The 19,895-nt window shown below is 43.8% G+C and overlaps 1 protein-coding gene across 5 annotated transcripts in view; it reads left to right on the plus strand.

The window, feature by feature from the left end:
- The first annotated feature begins 506 nt into the window (after positions 1–506).
- The window catches only part of LOC101939460 (L-threonine ammonia-lyase-like), a 57,613-nt gene continuing 38,224 nt past the window's right edge, over positions 507–19,895 (plus strand). For 2 of the 5 annotated variants that reach the window (XM_065553389.1, XM_042856158.2), the window contains exons 1-2: positions 512–941; positions 17,188–17,529. In XM_065553389.1, the coding sequence (XP_065409461.1) occupies positions 17,362–17,529 (168 nt within the window). In that variant the 5' untranslated portion in view covers positions 512–941; positions 17,188–17,361. Of the gene's footprint in view, positions 942–11,523; positions 11,620–17,187; positions 17,530–19,895 lie in introns of those variants that run through there. The other 3 variants (XM_065553392.1, XM_065553390.1, XM_065553391.1) reach the window with 3 other exon arrangements.

The following is a 19,895-nucleotide window of genomic DNA, read 5'->3' on the forward strand; positions in this document are numbered from 1 at the left end:
CCTCTAACCCCAGAGGGCTCATCTTCCTACTTTCCCTGAATGAGCTGTGTAGACTTTTCTCCTACTATGAAGACCCTGAGCAAAGCAGCCCATCACTCAGCAACTCTGCTGCTGACACTGCTGAATTCAGGGCTTGGATTCCAGACTTCCAAGGATCCAGCATGCTAAAACTCTGCTTCCTAGGCTTGTGGGTTAAGTAGTATAAAACCCAGGTGTCAGTAAAATGCCCCCTTGTGAATTCATAAACCATTGTGACTCCCTCAGGAAAGTGGCAGCCTTTCCTTGTGGTTTCTTTCTGCAGAAGTCAATGTTGCTAACTTCACGAGCCATTTAACAAACCTAGATCATGCTCTGTAGCTAAGTATCTAAAGCTTTACGTGTTCTGCCAACTGAATGTCACCTAAGTATAATCCAGGCCCTGACTCAAATTGACAGGGACAGGCTGGCCTGGGAAATAATCTCTTTAAATAGAAGCAGCCAATTCTCAAAGTCATTTCTTTTGCCCTGTCTAGCGTTGGAGAGCTGCTTACAGCAAGTCACCTACAGAGCACACATCCCTCCCAGGCTTGACAGGGGCGGTACGTTCCAAAGGCAAGTGAGTCAGTTGCCTGGGGTCTCGCCGCTTTGGCTAACGCTGGGAATTGCTATGAATTTTGTGGCACAGTTTCTCTACTCCAAGGTTTTAAAGAACAGAACTCCCAGGGAATGCTCCAGGGAAGAGGAAGACTATGATCCTTTCTGGCAAAGGTTGGAGAATATTGCTGTGTGACTTAGAACTAGATTGCTCCTTTCTCCTCCTTACGAGTGATGGACAGTTCCAGGGCTGTACCTGGCGCTGGAGCTGCGGGCATCACTTCCCCTGGATCCCTTCTGCCTTCTTATGGTGCTATAGTTGGAGTTCTGCTTCACCTCTTTGTGTATTTTGTTGCTCTGCTTTATAGGTAATGCTTTTTGTTTTCCCTTTCCTTTCCCTGTTCCCTAGAAAAACCAAAGTGATTGTAGTTATTCAATATTTTCTAAAGCTCTTAGTGGGTCAAAGTGATCGCTGAGGTCACTGCACTGGAATCAGTGGAGCAGCGCTGGGAATGAACTTGTCCCACCAGTACAGGTGAAGACTGAATTGACTTATCTATGGGATTCAAAGATTTTACCTTTCTGTAAATATATCCTGATGGAAAAAGGCCTGAAGTGGTCAATGAAATATTGAAAAATGAACTGTCTTTTGGGACATTTATTTTATGTGTATTTCTGGAATCTGGTGTTAATGGCATGTTAGATGTCTTTCTGTTGGTGATCATGGTCTACTGTTAATTATTGTTTTACAATAGTGTGTGGAATCTCCAGTTGAGATCAATGGCCAATTGTGCTAGGTACAGACAGGTATGAACATTCCGTGCCCCAAAGATCTTACAATCCAAGGCCGTGATCCTGCAAATCCTTACATTTGTGCTAAATATTCAGTAGCTGCACTGATAGCAATGTCCTCAAAGTTAAGCACACATTTGAGCATTTCCACCTATACAGACAAGACGGACAGATGAAGTATTGTCCCATTTTTTACAAATGAGGAGCTGAGTCAGAGAGAGAGAAAGTGACTTTTCCAAGGTCATGTAAGACGTTTTCAGCAGAGTCCGGAATAGATCCTAGATCTCCAGAGTTGAGTCCAGTGTCTCTAACACTGGACCACCCTTCTCATCTGTGCTGTTTGTCATTTCTTACATGAAAGCTAATAGAAAACTTCTCATTTGGTTAATAAACTTGGAACTCTACATTTTAAGATTTTTTTTAATTATAAAAATGTTTTACAATTGTTTTAGCTTTGATCCTTCTCTTTCCTAACAGATGCAGCCAGCCCTGAAGTAAATATTGTTCATTTGACTTTCTTAAGGAAGAAGCCTCCGTCCATTCAAGGACCTTTGCGGAATTATTGTAGCATTAGCATCAGAGAGAATGAACCACACAAAGTGTAGCCATTTAAACTCATCATGCCTCCACATTTTTAATTCCCATATTAAGGAGGTGTCAGATTATTAAGGGGATAATACTGCCAGCTTTAAGCAGTGGCGTTTGTTTGGACTGAGGTCACAGTGACTGTTCAGACAGGACTGCTGGTCAGGCTGAAGCCAAATAAAGGGTTTGACTTGGCTCTGCCTATGATGATGCTGAATTAGTGAAGCTAATGCTATACACACAGAGAGATATAGAAAATACATAGAACTTGATATTGCAGCTTGACTGCTGGGCAGCAGACATAATTGGGCCTGAGCTTTACATCCATTAATTGTAGAACATTGCACATGAGGAACTAAGACGAATGTGCCTGCTGTATGTATAGTGTCCAAACCATTTCCCAGCTTGATTATTCAATTAGTTTATTTTAACTGAAACAAACTCCTGTTAAACTATCTGGTCGTGATGTATTTGGCTCCATCATCCAGTGCATTTAGTCTGTAGAGAGGTAGGCTTATCATTAAGGCATGGTTATGAATGGCTAAGGCCTGGGACTGGGACTTGGGAAATCTGGGTTCTGTTCCCACCTCAGACACAGAATTCCTGCATGATCTTAGGCAAGTTGCTTAAATCTCTCTGTGCCCTGATTTCAAGTCTGTACAGTGATTATAATTCTTCCTTGGTCTGTCTGGTTTATTCAGGGGAGGCTTTCCAAAGTGCTGGAGGGATTTAGGAGCAGAAGTCCAAATGACTTTCTGTAGGAGTCCAAATGACTTCTAGTCCATCAAGTGTAGTGGCCCACACCTGATTCAGAGGAAGGTTTAAAAAAAAAAATCTATAATGGGTGTCACAAAGGCTGGCTCCTGTAAACTGCTGAGCCACTCCTGAGAAATGCTAGGGTGCTTAGCTTTTTAAGGAGGTGTGTTCAGTTAGTATCTTAGAGGGTCAGGCCTCAGCTGAGTAATGTTTTACAGGGGTAGGAATCCTTCCATCCCTGGAAGTCATTTGAGACCTAGAAGCATGAGATCTGACTGGCCTTATCTTGAATGCAAACTACAAGTGGGCCTATTGATTATAAAAGGATCTGGCTCTTTTTTTTTTTTTAAACCCAGATTTGATGTTTGTTAAAATGAATTGGGGGTTCATCCACATTAATTGGTGTTATCAGAATGATGCTGATGCATAATAATCCCTAGCAAGTTTGCACACTACCATTGTCCCCTGTGACTTATGCAGAGGAGTTTTGGATCATATAGAAATAAACACACATATAACTACCCTTCTAACATCTTCCCTGAATAGCCCCAGTATTGTCTTAGTGATTGTACTAGAGTTGAAACTTAACTTGTAGATCCAAATTCTGTCAGTCACTTATATCGACTCATCAATGAGAAGCTTGTTGTGCCCCTATTCTAACTTGCCAGCAACCCCACAAAACCTTGGATTTCACACTCAATAGACCATCCACAGTTCCTTGAAGCCATGGGCAGGACGTAGGGATTGGGGAGTACTCTGTGTGTCTTAGCAAATACCTCCCGCTTTCACTGCACTCCCACTCAGCTTATTTTCCCTCTTGACCTGAGTAATCTGAGTACAGGCAGCTGCGTAGGGGTTTCATAGGCATTCCTGGGCTATCCAGACTTAGAACCAGGGGTGTTTAATCTGTTGTCAACGTAACAGCAAAGGGGAAAAAAAGCAGAAGCATTCTTTGCCCATGCAAAGCATGGGACTTGGGCACAGATGTTTGAGAGGAATCATTGCCGGACAGCAGGCACTATTATCAGAGAAGCATTCACAAAAGTGGTGTCCTCCTACTACCAGTGTTGGCATGTTATTTTATCCAGCTTCCAGATGATTTGAGGGAAGTCTGTCTTTTAAAATGGTAACACTGATAAATGGAGGCCTAGAAGTTCAATGGGAAAGTTCAGATGCTTCTCTGGCCAATCCTTCATTAATTTTGCCAGCACTACTTGGCATGTGGTGTAAGAAAACCAATGGGTCCTGTCAAGGGCATCAAGAACACATTTTTCCTCTAAAGAATTGTGGGTGTTTCAGAACTGATGAACAAGCCCAGCTTTGGACATTGTGTGACACGGGTGAAGAAATCTCTCTGGACCTGGACCTTTGCCCTGGTACAACCCATCAGTTATCATTTTCTTTATGCCCGGAATGTGCTGTGCATCTAGACTGCAGCTCTTGTTATGAAAAAACTTCCCTTTTTTTTTTTTTTTCAGACTGGCCATCCATGCGGACCTGGTTCCCCATAGCCTAGTCACATAAAACACCACTCGGTCTGTTGTCTATTAGTTCACGGGCATGAGTGCCCTAAGGAGTGCTTATATATTTACAATTATCCAACTACTTCATAATGAGTGGGACATCAGATAAACCCCACATTCCACTTACCTCTTTAGCTCACAAGAAAATATCCAGCCTAACTTTGAGGCCTCTGGCTCCAGCAATATTGGAGGGGTCAAGTCTAGAAAATGGACCTTCTAATAAGAGAAGGCTTCCCTTATACCACTTGAGTTCTAGTTTGGGTCCTTGTAACAAACAAAGGCTGGGTGATCAATTGAGGCCATTTTGCCTCCACAAGGCAACCTTATATAATTCTGGGGACCTGGAATCCAGCCATCATTACAAACCATGAGAGGCTCCTTTGCTTAAACAAACAGACCCTATTCTGAGAAAGGCCTCACTTGTTGGGTTTAGATAACCTCAGAACAAAGGCAGTTGGACTCTAATGCCCTCTGGGCTTTCTACTCAAACAGATATAGAGCAAGCAAACAGCCTACCATATAGAGCTGGGCTCCAAGGCATGCCCAAGTAGACTTTCTGTGGAAATGGAGAAAAGTGATAGCAATTCCAGTACCTCAGAAGACAGCTGCAATCTTGGCTCTTCTGACTGTGCTACAGCTAAGAAAATGAACATTCTGACTCCTAACTGTGACCTCTCTTGTAAATATTCAAGAGCAATACACAAGCTCATATAAATGAGTCTCCTCCATGAAAGGAAACCCCTCTCTGGGAGGGAGCAATCAAGTGTAACCAGGGTAATTCATAGTTCTCAGTTCCTGTCAGTTGGCTACATTCTACAGTGTTCTAGAGCAGGACAGTGTTTGTCTGGTTTGGTGGTCAGAAATTAGGCAGGGCTCGGGTGGTTATGTCCTCTAGCATGTTCAGGAGTTACTTCATGGCTGAGTGGTAGTTGGTGAAGCAGGCACTCTATAACAACATGGAAAGCTTGATGCTTTTTAATGGACTTGGAGGTATCTCTTGTAGTTTACAAATAACACTTGCATAACACCATCTTTTACACACATAAAGAGACTAAATATTCAGTCATTGCCCTTATGGGGAAATAGCATTGTGGAATGGTTGTTACCAGGGGAATTGCACCTGCTTATCTGGGGGGCCACTTTCGATTCACTGCCCAAAACATGCACAACTTGGGTACCTAAAGTAAGCACCACCACTCCCATTGACCTTAGAGCACTCAAGTGCCTGAAGTTAGATGCCTAAGTTAGGAAAGCTTTGTCCAGTGAATCTAATTTGGCCCACACAAGCAGGTGCAATTCTATTAACATCAGTTGAGTTTCACCCACTTGCACAAGGCTGAATTTGGCCCATTGAATCAAATCCTCTTTTTTAATTATATTAGTGAAACACAATAAAATCAGACTGGTCCCCTTAGTGTATCTAAGGTCAGAATTTGACCTATTGTCTTATAACTGAAGTAAAATATATCCCCTTTCCAATATTGTTTCCGTACTGTTGATAATTCAATATACTTAGGCAGGAAATGTTCTGTGACAGCCTGTATAAATAAAGGCTTGTTAATCTGTTCACAGTTGCAGTATATATATACTGCAACTATTTCCATGCAATATCTTTTACTTCTCATACAATGATAGCAAAAATTCTGGTGAACTGTGGGCAGTTGTAATCTCTAAATAAACCAGCATGTTTTCCAGTTGTCTAGTGACCACATAAGAACAGATAAATGAAGAATGATCTTGGATATGGATAAACAAATTTTTCTTAAACTGTACTAGAATCCATAATATCTTATATGAAAGTAGATAACCAAATACAGTATTTCACACACACAAAAACCACACCGTAGTATTAAAAATGTCTGAAATAGCCAGTCATTTTAATCACTTTCCACTAGATTGTCAGCATATTAAATTTTCAAAGGGACAGGGTGTGCAAGTCATTTAAACCTTTCCAGCTTCTGATGTCATGGGGATTTATTGAGCATGTTGATTTGAGTAACCCTCTTTGGAAAATGTTGTTATCATCTTTGTTTAAACAGTACTTACACAAGTAAGTAAAATCTATTTACAAGAGCAACAGGTATCCTTCTATCTTTTAATAAGTAGTACTTGGCTTTGACCGTCCCCTGGCACCACAAAATCTTGTGCAATTAATTACTATTTACTCATTAGTACCAGCTGTCAGAATCCACAAGATTTGCTTGTTTGAAAGCAAAATGCAAATTATTTCTTCTAGGAGTGGAAGGTTTGCTATATAAGGTCATCATCTTAAAATTTCCTTAAATTTGCATTTTGGTCTTGAATTTGACCTATCAATGTGGCATCAGGATAGTATACCTATTTTTACTATAGCAGTTCTTTACTAAGTGGGTGTTCCCAGAAGTAATACAACATATTTTAAAGCCCAATGTGAAGAGTTAGTGAAATTAGCTGTATCAGCACGGATCAAAATTATAAATGTCCAGTTAGAATGTTCTCAAGCTATCCTAAACATTTTATCATCTTTTAAATTGAAGATTTTTTGGGGTGGGAGGGAAGGCTGGGAGGCCTCTGGCATTTTAACATCCAGACATTGCTACATTCCTGTATCATCTTACGGCTAATACAAGCAGTATAGTGACTTCTTGTATGGATGTCCATATTTCTGTCATCTCTGCCCATGAATACTCATTTTGCAATAGATGGAAAGACTGACAAATGGATCAGATTTTGTCCTCTGATATGTGTCCAATGCCCATTGGTTTCACTTAGCAGTTATGTTGCATCTGAGTGTGGAGTTTAGCCAGTTGACAAGCTACTGCAAGATAACTATAAGCGTGTATTTCTTTCCTCCTTGAAACAAAAAGGCAATTTTGTGGTTCAAATAAAGTGTGCAGAATTTCCCCCCCCCAAATACTACTTCACTTAATTTACAATGCTGAGAGTTTTGAAAGCAGACAAACCAAAAGACAAAATTTATTCCAAGCTTTTTATCATTTTAAGAGCATATTTCAAAACAATGACCATGCAGCTGCATTGAGACTTTGCATTAGGTAAGACTGTCTGTATAAGTAAATAATTTCCTACAGTTCCTTCATTCTCTTTGGAATGTCTCCATATGGATTTCCTCCCTCCCCCGCCCCCAGCTATGCTGAGCAACTGTTCACAGAAAAGTAGGTTTATAAGCCATGTTTGCATGGTTGTTTTTACTAACCACACTGAAGGTGAAATGGCACGAATTATATGCATGCAATAAAACTTTGATAGCTGGATATTTGTTTAATGTATGTGCTGGAGAGTCGCATGGAAATAAAGAAGCTCATTCACTGAGCTTTTCTAGGAGAATCTATTGAAAAGCACAGCTGATTCATTTGGAAACAGCTATGATTTATATTGTGTGAGGAATATATTTGAGCTGGGCACATTTCCCCCCTCCCCCCCAATGAATAACAAATTCACTGAGAGAGACATTTTTCCAAGGCACTGAGAATTCGACCTGAATTGGGAATAGTCTGGCCAAAAAAAAACCTTGAAAACAAAACTTTTGGAAAAGTCACAACCGTTTTTGTTACAAAAATGTTGACTTTTTTCCTAGATGTATTCAAAATGAAATGTTAATTCAAAATGACATTTTTTAAACTAAATTTTGACTTGAACTGATATTTCATTTTGAAATGTCACTTAAAATTTACATTTGATTTTTGAAACCATTCTTAATTGACATTTAAAATGTTGCATTTGACCTGAACACATTTTTTTCAGTTTTGTTGAGAAAAAACAAAACCATTCAGTTTCAGTTCAAAACAAGCCATTATTTTTATTTTATTTTTTGGTTTTCTGGCTGGGCCACTGAAGTGAAAAATCAATTATTTGCTTAGCTCTAGTTCTGATCACTAAATCATATACCACTTATTGTTACGGTGCATGACAAGTCATGCTTCTACTTTCAGTCATTGCCCAGACTGTTGTTCGCATGTTTTTATACATGCATTAACTGTAAGTAAGTCTCTCTGCTAAAGAAACACATGAAGAAGCAAGTTAAGCAAAGTAAACAAACTGCCTTCAGGAAAATAAATGCAGGTGACCTGGCATGGCAATTAGTTACCTGTTGGTGGCTTTGCAAACCCTCAAATTGGCTGTTGACCTCTATAGATCATGAGCTCTCAATAGGTAGATAGCACATCGAGATGGGTTTTATAGGAAAAAATTTAATTGTCTGATGAGACAGATAAAATACATATGAGACAATCAGCACTTACAATAACCTGCAGCTGTATCCTTGGTGATGTGGCTGCTAACCTCTTTAGCAAGAATTTCCCACTGGTAGCCGTGGGAGCTCTCATGTGGACAAAGTAAACTGGAGTAATTGCTGAAGTCAATGGGGTTATGCCAGGAAGCAATTTGGCCCAGTGTTCCTGTAGCCATCAAAACCGTAGACTAGACAAAGTCTAAGAGTCTGATTTATTCCCCTTCCACCTCTCTTCACCCCTTTCCTGGGCCAAAGCAAGGAAATCCAGGAATAAAGCCAAAACCCCCAGTCTGCCATTTTGGCCTCTTCTCTTTTAGAGAAAAACATTTGATTGCATAAATGCATGATGGGAGTATCACATCATAGCCTCAGATCTACATCAGTCTAAGCTAATTAATAGAGTTTTGGGGGCTTTTTTTTTAATAGCAATAGAAAAATAGGAGTGTGTCTAGTATCTGTATCTTTCTTACAAATCAATCAGTCCGTTTGAATTGAAAATAAAATCCCTATTTCTGTATCTACCTAATAACTTATCCTTTTTACCCATCACCCATGTAAGAAACCTGATATGTTTCTACTAATTTCTGAACTAGGCAAATGTGCATTTAGGAAGTTGTTATGAGCATGTGTGTTCTTGTCCTTGTCCTTTAGAGTAATTATGGTCTACTGGGTTATAGAAAATGTTTTGTTTGCTGGTCAATGAACTGCTGAACTGAGATGTTAGTCTGCTAGATCGTGATTGCATTAGGCCTATTTAGGTCATGGAATCTTGCAATATGTTGTAATAACTCCTGTAGGAGCCATTTTGGTCTAATGTGTTGTGCTAGACACCATGCAGGAGAACTAACTCCCAACTCCAATAACTTAACTGTAGAAATCGATTAGCTATAGGCTAATGGATGAAAGAGTTTAATTTAAAACCACAGTCTGTGCTCTGAGAATATGGCAATTTTCAGATGTGTTCCTGAGAAGAATCTTTAAAACACAAACTTCAACCCAGCTAAATTAGAAGCCTGGGAATAGAGACCTTGTTCAAGACACAGATGTTTTATCTAATCTTGCTTAGAATAGTGATGGAATAATGTTGCTTTTTTTCTAATGAGGAATTTTGAAGAGACAGGAAAGTTTTTGTGGGAAATAGTCTTCTTTCCTTCTCTCTCACAAAAATACTCTTATAAGGTTACATTTGCAAAACAATTGATGAGGTTAATACAGGACTGCATCCAAAATAACAAAACCCTTTTCTTAGCTGCCCCAAACATTCCTCCTCCAAGCCTCGAAGTGGAACAAACAAGAATGTATTGGGAAGTAGAGCCTCTAACATGCTTCAGGAGTCCATGTAGGAGCATTGATGGCAGTTCTTCAGCACAGGGTTTGCAGCTCTGGAAAAGGGAGGATTTGTCCAGGGAATATTTCCTTCTAAATGTGCCATAAAAGTCTTGTTGAAAGTGATTGGAATGTGCAGCACCATGGTGATCAAAAATGTAAAATTAGAGGGCCATTCCAGTCACCATCTCCATGGATGGATGGCCTCCTAAATCATTTGGGAATCTTCCAGGACCACAGAAAATAACCTCAACTCATAGATTTTGTTGGCAAGGATGCTAAAATCTCATATTGAAAATATATTTTAAAAAAATCTGGCACATGTTGTTTTGTATTAGAGTGACACTGAGCTATTACAGGTTTCAGAGTAGCAGCTGTGTTAGTCTGTATCCGCAAAAAGAACAGGAGTACTAGTGGCACCTTAGAGACTAACAAATTTATTTGAGCATAAGCTTTCGTGGGCTACAGCATCCGAAGAAGTGGGCTGTAGCCCACAAAAGCTTATGCTCAAATAAATTTGTTAGTCTTTAAGGTAGGGTTACCATTCGTCCGGATTTACCCGGACATGTCCTCCTTTTTGTGCTAAAAATAGCGTCCGGGGGGAATTTGTAAATAACTCAAAATGTCCGGGATTTCCCCCCTCCCCGGCAGAGCAGAGCGAGCGGCTGGGAGGGCTGCAGGAAAGTCCCGGGCTGGACTTCGGAGCAGCTGTAGAGGAGCTCCTCCTCCCTCCCTGCATTCTGAGCCGGCAGCTCCTCCTCCTGCAGCCCAGTGTCCCGGTCCGGCAGCACTGTGCAGGGCCAGGGACCGGGTTTTGTGTTGCGCTGGGGAGCGCAGCCACGTGTCCGGCTCGCACAGAGCCCAACACCCTGTTCTGAGCAGCAGGGTAAGGGGGCCAGGGGGCAGGAGAAGGGGCAGGGAGATTCTGGAGGGGGCAATCAAGAAACGGGGGGGGGGGGGGTCGGGAGTTCAGGGGGGGGCTTTTTGGGGGGAGTGGAGAAAGTTTTGGGCAGTCAGGGTACAGGTAGGGGGTAGGGTCCTGGGGGGCAGTTGGGGGGGGGGTCTCAGGAGGGGGCAGTTAGGGGACAAGGCACAGGGAGGCTTAGATAGGGGGTGGGGTTCTGGAGGGCAGTTAGGAGCAGGGGTCCCAGGAGGGGGCAGTCAGGGGACAAGGAGCTGGGGGGTGGGGGGCTGGGAGTTCTGGGGGGCTGTCAGGGGGCAGGAGTGGGGAGAGGGATTGGAGCAGTCAGGGGACAGGGAGCAGAGGGGTTTAGATGGGTTGGGAGTTCTGGGGGGGGGGGGCTGTCAGGGGGTGGGGAGTGGTTGGATGGGGCGTGGGAGTCCCAGGGGTCTGTCTGGGGGTGGGGGTGTGGATAAGGGTTGGGGCAGTCAGGGGACAAGAGGCAGGGAGGCTTAGATAGGGGGTGGAGTCCTGGGGGGGCAGTTAGGGGCAGGGGTCCCAGGAGGGGGCAGTCAGGGGACAAGGAACGGGGGGGGGCGGGAAGTGGGAGGGGCTAGGGCGGGGCTCCTCCCGTCCTCTTTTTTGCTTGCTGAAATATGGTAACCCTACTTTAAGGTGCAGGGCCGGCTCTAGGCACCAGTAAAGCAAGCAGTTGCTTGGGGCGGCAGATTTGCAAAGGGGGGAAGAATCCAGCATGGGAGTTGAGAACCAACAGGGGGCCCTGGGAGCTGTAGTTCCTTGGTTAGCTCCCTGCCTATAGAGCCAGCCCTGGAGCAGGGAAAGAACTACATTTCCCAGCATTCCCTTGGCCACTAGCAACAGGAAAGGGTGTGGGAAAGGAGTATGGAACTGAAATCTGCAGCTTGCTGAGAATGGTAGGAACAGAGCCAGCTCTAGGTTTTTTGTCGCCCCCCCCCTGCTGCCCCAGCCCTGGGCTCCCCCCCACCCACATCCCCTGCCGCCCCAGCTCTGGCCCCCCACCCGCAACTCCTGCCGCCCCAGCCTGGGCTCTTCCCCCCTCCACACCCCCACCTGCACCCCCCTGCTACCCCAGCTCTGGCCCCCACCTGCACCCTCCTGCTGCCCCAGCCCTGGGCTCTTCCCCCCCTGCCGCATCCCCGGCTGCCCCAGCTCTGGCCCCCACCCACACCTCCTTCCACCCCAGCCCTGGGCTCTCCCCCGCCCACACCCCATGCAGCCCCAGCTCTGGCCCCCACCTGCATTCCCCTGCTCCCCCAGCCCTGGGCTCTCCCCCCAACTGCACCTCCTACTGCCCCAGTCCTGGACTCTTCCCCTCCCCCACCCGCACCCTCTGCTGCCCAAGCTCTGGCCCCCACCCACACCCCCTGCCGCCCCAGCCCTGGGCTCTTCCCCCTCCCCCCACCCGCACCTCCTGCCGCCCCAGCCCTGGGCTCTACCCCAAAGAAGGAATTGGGGGGACTAAATGGACGGTGCACCCCTCTATCTGAAGCCTAGCAAGGGAGGTATGTGGATCCCACTAGTATTTAAAATTAAAAGTAAGGGAGGGGAGGCTCTGGACCTGGGCAGCTTTAGATACAGTACCAGGCACTTAGGAGGATTTCCACTTCTGAGCCATGGAAGCAGAAATTGACTTTTCTTCTCCATATGTAGCTAATATTCAGAAAGGGAATCTAGCACCTGCCTTCCAGATTTGAACACCCTCAAAATTCAGGAGTGCTCAAGCTCAATTTGGGCAGCTGTTACTTCATTTCCCCCAAATCAAATATACTGATCCACTGTAACTTGCTGAAGAAAAAGTAGAATAAATTGAGCAAGAAATGCTTCCCAGTAGTTATTAGGACTGGAATTGCTATTTTCAACAGCCATTGTTTTTTTTTTTTAAGTTTTAGTTTTATTTGTTTAAAAGGAAGACTGCGATAGTGCATTCCCCATAGAAACAAAGAATGGAACAAAAGAAGACACCTCAACTTTTCCTCATTATGTAGGACAGTCTTATAATATGCATCCAGATATCCTCCAGTCACACAAGTTGAAAATTGTTCCACTTTACTGCAGTTCTGTAATCATATGGGAACCAATCCTGTCTGTGTTCTGTGCACATCCAAAATTCCTGCTGAATGACCCGCCCTGGGAGCGAGTTACCAGTGACCCAGGGCTGGGGCAGCAGGAGGGTGCAGTTGGGGGGAGGGGGAGAGCCCAGGGCTGGGGTGGGGGGCAGCCAAAAATTTTTTTGCTTGGGGCAGCAAAAAACCTAGAGCCGGCACTGCTAAGGTGCCACAAGTACTCCTGTTCTTTCTTTGAGCTATTACAGTACAAAGTTTGGCTTTTATTAGATTTTTTTTTTAACCACAGAAGTATGAGCAAGGGAGTTATCCCCTATCTTTCCAATTGTGCTGTTCTGTTTTATGTCTCTTTCCCTCTAGAAGTCACTTCCTGAATTCCAAGAGTTTTTGGAAGTTTGGCCTTTATCTTTTCAGAGAGACTGCAGTACATGAGAATTCATGCACAGGACTACACATTATAATCTCCAACGAATAACTTGTAAAGATGATTTGGAATGCTAGTCTTGTTCCACTTTAAAAAAAAAAAAATTCCAAGAAGAGAGGGTAAAACTAGCCTTGCTAATATGACCTAGCAGTTCACAGAGTAGGATAGTAGAACCAGGAATAGAACCCAGGTCTCTTGACTTCTAGTTTAGTGCTCAATCTACTAGACTGCAGTATCTCTGAGTACTTCATCAAACTATGAACTGAAAGCGTTTAAAACCAAAAGGGACTATTAGATCATCTAGTCTGACCTCCTATCAGTGCTTAATTTGTGCCAGGGTTGAGCCCCAGCGCCTCTAGGCTTGGCAGTTCATAACCCCAGCACATGTGGGCTTCTCCATTCTGAATGTAAAATAATTGCTTGAGCCCTGGCCCCTCTTTCATTACAAATTAAGCACTGTCTCCTATATATCAGCATCCATTAAATCATGATCAGATACCCCTACACTGAGCCCAACCTCTTGAGTTCGATTAAAGCATTTCAGTTCTCAGGAGACTGAACAGCTGTGTGAGACAGGCAGAGAACAAGGAGAGACCAAGGTGCCACCTGTGCCCAAAGCTCCTTTAATGATAGGGAGTTGGTGGTGTGAGAGATGCTTGGCTGGTCCCAGCAGGCAAACCACATCACAGGCTCAGAGGAAAGGCAAAAAAAATAAAAATAAAAGGTCCCTGCCCATCAATCTGGGGGAAATGTCTTTATGGCTCCAAATCTGGCAATTGGTTAGACCTTGAGCAATACAGATTAGCCAAGGAAAGAGGATTCTTTGTACCATGTCAGAGCAGTGGCCTACTCCATCTGGTGTCTGGTTGCCAGCTGTTGCCAGTCCCTGAGAGGAAGGGGGGTGGAGGAGGTCCATAATACATCTGGTCACTTGTGCAGCAGGGGAAATATTCCTTCCTGGGACCCCGCATGCAACCAGCTGAAGTCTTGATGCATGAGATTTGATTAGAGTCATTGTCATAATGTAGAGCTGCAACTATTATGAGAATGGCAAAGGCAATGCAGAGCTTCCTGTACTCTCCATGGCCCATGAAGGCTGAGAACAAACAGTAGGATTAATAGATTTACAGATTCCAAGGCCAGAAGAGACCCCCACCACCATCCAGCACATGGGGAGGGAGGGGCACAGTATTTATCCCAGAGGCTGGATTAAAAAAATCCTTTAGAAAGACACCAAATCTCCTTTTAAAGACTCCAAGTGATGGAGATGGAGGACTCACCCCAGGTGAGCTGTTTCAATGTTGAATAACCCTCACTGGTAGGACACTGAATCTTATTTCAAGGTTGAACCTGTCTAAATTTAACTTCTAGCCATTGGATCTTGTTGTTCCTTTGTCAGCAAGGTTGAAAGCTACCTGCTATCAGATCTCTTCTCCGTGTGTAAATATGTATACATAGTGATTGAGTCACCTCTCAACCTTCTTTTTGATAAACTTTTAGATTGAGCTCCTTAAGCCTCACATTTTAAGATATGTTTTCTAGCCCCTGGAAATGTTTGGGGTCCTCCCTTGAACTCTTTCTAATATTTCCACATCCTTCTTGATGAGCAGACTTCAGAAGCGGATGCTGTACTTGAGCATCAGTCTTACCAATGCTGTGTACAGAAGCGAGACCACTTTCAACTTGATATACCACTTTTTATATTTAGCCATTTTTGCCACAGCATTGCACTGCGAGCTCATGCTGAGGTGATTATCTACAATGACCACCCTAACGCTTGTTTCCAAGAGTCTTTCGTCCTATAGGCATAGTTTTCATTCTGTGTTCCCAGCTGTATTACCTTGCATTTGGTTGTATTAAAAAGCATTTTTTGTTGGATTGTGACCATTTAACCAGGCAGTTCAGATTACTTTTCAACAGTAACCTGTCCTCTTATTATTTACTTCCCCACCAATCTTTAACTGTAAACTTTACCCGCAAATATTTTTGTCATCATCTGACCTACCTTCCATGACACCATGCCAACAGTCATTAATTTTAATTTTAGCCTCCAAGTCTTTGTTGATGGTCTCAAATTAACCATTGCATTATTGTACCTGGACTGATGTGTTGAAACTGTGTTGGCAATCCTCCAATCCTTTGGAATTTGGTTTTTCAAGACTTGTTACACATTAATATTAGTGGTTAAGAGCTCTGCTAAATCCTTTAAACTCTTGGGTGTAAGTTATCCAGGCCTGTTGATTTGAAAATGTTTAATTTTAGCAGGTGCTGCTTCACAGCTTCCTTTGTTCCTTTCTATTCCATCCACAGCATCATATAGGATGGATATAGCCTTCTGCTTTGTTCCAAATGCAGAACAGAAATATTTATTAAACATTTCTGCCTTTTCTACATTATTATTTACAGTTATACCATCTGTATCTAGCAGTGGACCTATACCTGATCTAAAGTTTGGGTTTATTCCCCTAATGTTTAAAACATGCTCCTTTATTATCTTAAACCTATTGGCCACCAATATTTCACTTATTCTTTTAGCTTCCCTTATCAGTTGCCTATATTTTTTCACTTATTCATTGCTGTTTAATTCCCCTCTTTATATATAAATTCTTCATTTTATTGCCATTTCCACATCTTTTAACTAGGATAACTTTTTGCCCAGTATACCTTTTTTTGGTATGTCTGTGGAATTGTGGGGGTTTTGGACATTCATTAATTTTTGTTAAAACTTCCCACTTTTTAAATTTATGTTATCGGTCAGTTATGCTGACAATTGCTTTAAGTTTTGGAAAAATGGCCCTATTACTGACTGATGCAATATTCTCTTTGCACAAACTAAATGTAACCAGATCATGATCACTGGTACCTAGGCAACTAATTTTTAATTTTTTAAATGTATACGTTTTCTCCCTCATATTTTTAAGTGAGGGTTTTATTTTAACGTTAGTAATAAAGTATAGTTCCTATCCTGGGACTAAGTCAGATTCTGCTCATGAAACCCTTTGAAATCAGTGGGTATTACTGGTGAAAATGAATGCTGAATTTGGCTCTACACATGGGCATAGGTTGTTTGGTGGCTTGGTTAACTGCTTGTCAGACTGATTTGATGATTTGCTAATTTACTTATTTTTTTAAAAATTAGGAATGAATGAATTCAGGTAGCTACACTTGTGCATTATGTGCATATCTCTTAGAGAAACTAATAAGAGACTGGAGATCCACTGGCACAACCTATGCCTATGTATGGTGTTAGCATTTTTTAAGTTGTCATCCTTTTTATTTTTATTTTTTTTCCTGATAGGCCCCAACGGATGAATTCCCTTTATTTCTCCCCACTTTTCAAGTGTGTTATCCAGGTACAGAATGTTTTAAATTGGGGCTTAGGAGCCGTCATCCTTTAGCTTCATGGTAGGTCATCATTATTAGCCCTTGTTGCAGTCAGCCCATCCCCATCACATGCCAGGTAATGGCTGCTAACAGCGTACTTCGCAAGTAGCTAAGAGCAGAGAAGCAGCCACCTGATACATATGATATAATCACACCTGCTACTGCTATTATTAGCTTTAAGGGAATGCTGTGTCACAGCCATTTGTCTTTTTCCAGACTTCAGTAGTGCTGCGAACACAAGACCGGATTTTTCAGCAACCTTTGAACAAATTAGAGCTATTTGTGCTGAACACTCATGAAAATCTAGCTCCATATGGTGCACAGGTACATCCTTATTAGCAAGGGAATGATAATTCCTTGGTTTGTTCATGTGCCCAGTTATCTGCTGCCACTGTGCCAGCTGGCTAGCTGCGTGAGCTCACTATGCACATGGAACATGATAGTCCAGTAATAATTTAATTTATCTGTCTGAGGCATGCAAGTGAAAGAGAAGATGAGGCATGGTGTCCTTCTTAAACAGTAGATGTCTTTTAATCTTCCAAACTTTCATTGCTTTTCATTGCTAACAAGATTATTTCATTCTTCCTTAGGAGTGACTGGAAAGTGAAAAAACAAGATGCTCCAACACCTTGTGAACGTCATTGCTGTAAGGAGGGACCGATTAGAAATGGCCATGTTGGGCAGCGGCCACCATCCATCAACCCGAGAGACTGAAAGATTTTGGGGAGGAGGACTACCTGAATGGGGACGTGAAGACTTGGGAAATGAAGATAGTGAGCCGTAATGAGGAATTGCTCAGAGATGCCCTTGACCCAGTCACTCAGCCAAACAGTAGAAGCAGCCAGCCAACCTATAACAAGCTGATTCGATTTGAAGATATTAGTGCTGCAGCTTTCAAAATCCAGAGTGGTGTCCAGAAAACCCCCTGCATGGTATGGTATTTACAATGTTTTGTTCTCTGAATCTCTCTCATCTTATGGGAGTTAGTCAGAAATGACCAGGGAACGTGCATTAATAGCAGATGCGTCTCTATAGGATGATAATCCTTCCAACAATGTTAAAATTTTTCTTCCGTTTTTTCACTATCCTAAATTCCCAATTGCTTACCGTGACCTGTAGAATGAAGAATACTATTGCATTATGCACCCAGTTAAAAACACTTGCCACAAGTACTGTATCTTCTTGCTTATGTAGCAGTAAACTGTGTATTGTTGTGTCCCTTTCAACAATGTTATACTGAAGGCTTTGGCAGCACTTCCAGCATATAAACCCTTCACTTCATAACAGGCAGACATTTTTCAGCAGGGCCTCAGATTTAAATTTGGTGGCAGATGACTGTGTAATCCACTAAAAAATAAAATTATTAAGAACCAATATCCCAATGGAAATTATGTAAACTTTGCTGCATCTTTATAAAGCACTTATCTGACCCATTATATTGCTGGAGCAAAAGTCAGTGTTCTGGGGTTGAGGTGATGGCTCCAGTGTAATAACCCAGCCTGCACTATGTTGGAGACAACGATCTAAATGGGGTCTGAACATCATGGGATCTGTAAAACAAAAGTGACTTAAACATCCAGAGTTAAATTCTGTATGTAGCATGCAGTGAGCAGGGGAAGTATGGAGCGCAAGATGCATATGCCTTTTCCATAGGGTTGTGTATATTGGGTCTTTAGGAGCCAAATATCTTGTTATCTAGGTAAACTTGAATAAGCATGCATAGCTCAGGTTTGCTAGCTATCTGTTTTTCATGTGTTTTCTGTCTTGGTTGGATTTTTTCCTCAGACATTTAAGCCACAATGAAGTAAGAATGAGGTCTTTCATCACTATGTCCAAAGAATAAAATAACAGGAGAGAACACAATTCAGCCCCTTATTTTTCTCCCTAACCATTCACACTGCCTCAAGGGGGAGAGAAAGATAGTAGAAAAATAGATTTATTTTTTTAAAACAGAGAAATTTTTTAAGCCACCATCTTTCTCTGAGTCTCCCATTGTGTCCTGTCTTGTCAGTCTGTTTTAGACACAGCAGTGGCCTGATGCCCATAGCTAAGGTTTCCTATCACTTTATATGCAAGCGGGCAGTGGAGTTAGGGTGACCAGATGGCAAGAGTAAAAAATCGGGATGGGGATGGGGGGTAATAGGTGCCTATATAAGAAAAAGCCCCCAAAATTGGGACTGTCCCTATAATAGGGTTACCATATTTCAGCGAGCAAAAAAGAGGACGGGAGGAGCCCGCCCTAGCCCCGCCCCTGCCCCTCCCACTTCCCGCCCCCCCCTGACCTCCCAACCCTCCCCCCGTTCCTTGTCCCCTGACTACCCCCCTCCATGGGACCCCTGCCCCTAACTGCCCCCCAGGACTATCTAAGCCTCCCTGCCTCTTGTCCCCTGACTGCCCCAACCTTTATCCACACCCCCACCCCCAGACAGACCCCTGGACTCCCACGCCCCATCCAACCACTCCCCACCCACTGACAGCCCCCCCCCCAGAACTCCCAACCCATCTAAACCCCTCTGCTCCCTGTCCCCTGACTGCTCCGATCCCTCTCCGCACTCCTGCCCCCTGACAGCCCCCCCCAGAACTCCCAACCCATCTAAACCCCTCTGCTCCCTGTCCCTGACTGCTCCGATCCCTCTCTCCACTCCTGCCCCCTGACAGCTCCCCCCCAGAACTCCCAGCCCCCTACCCCCCCCCGCTCCTTGTCCCTAACTGCCCCCTCCTAAGACCCCCCCCAACTGCCCCCCAGGACCCTACCCCCTACCTGTACCCTGACTGCCCAAAACTTTCTCCACTGCCCCCAAAAAGCCCCCCCTGTTTCTTGACCTCCACCTCCAGAACCTTCCTGCCCCCTGACCTCCTTACCCTGCTGCTCAGAACAGAGTGTTGGGGCTCTGTGCAGCCGAGCCGGACACGTGGCTGAGCTCCCGAGCACAACAAAACCCGGTCTGGCCCTGCACAACAAAACCCGGTCTGGCCCTGCACAGTGCTGCCGGACTGGGCTGCAAAGGAGCTGCCTGCTCAGAATGCAGGGCGGATCCGGCTCCTCTACAGCTGCTCCCGAGTCCAGCCCGGGACTTCCCTGCAGCCCTCCCAAGCCACTCTCTGCTAATCCCGGACATTGTGAGAGCTTTGCAAATTCCCCCCGGACGCTATTTTTAGCACACAAAAGGAGGACATGTCCGGGGAAATCCGGACGTATGGTAACCCTACCTATAAATCGGGACATCTGGTCACCCTAAGTGGAGTAGGCTCACGGCCATCCTTAGGCATACGCAGCTGCGTAGGGCACCCCTGGTCC

The sequence above is a fragment of the Chrysemys picta genome, chromosome 7, assembly GCF_011386835.1.
Source record: "Chrysemys picta bellii isolate R12L10 chromosome 7, ASM1138683v2, whole genome shotgun sequence".
Taxonomy (NCBI): domain Eukaryota; kingdom Metazoa; phylum Chordata; order Testudines; family Emydidae; genus Chrysemys; species Chrysemys picta.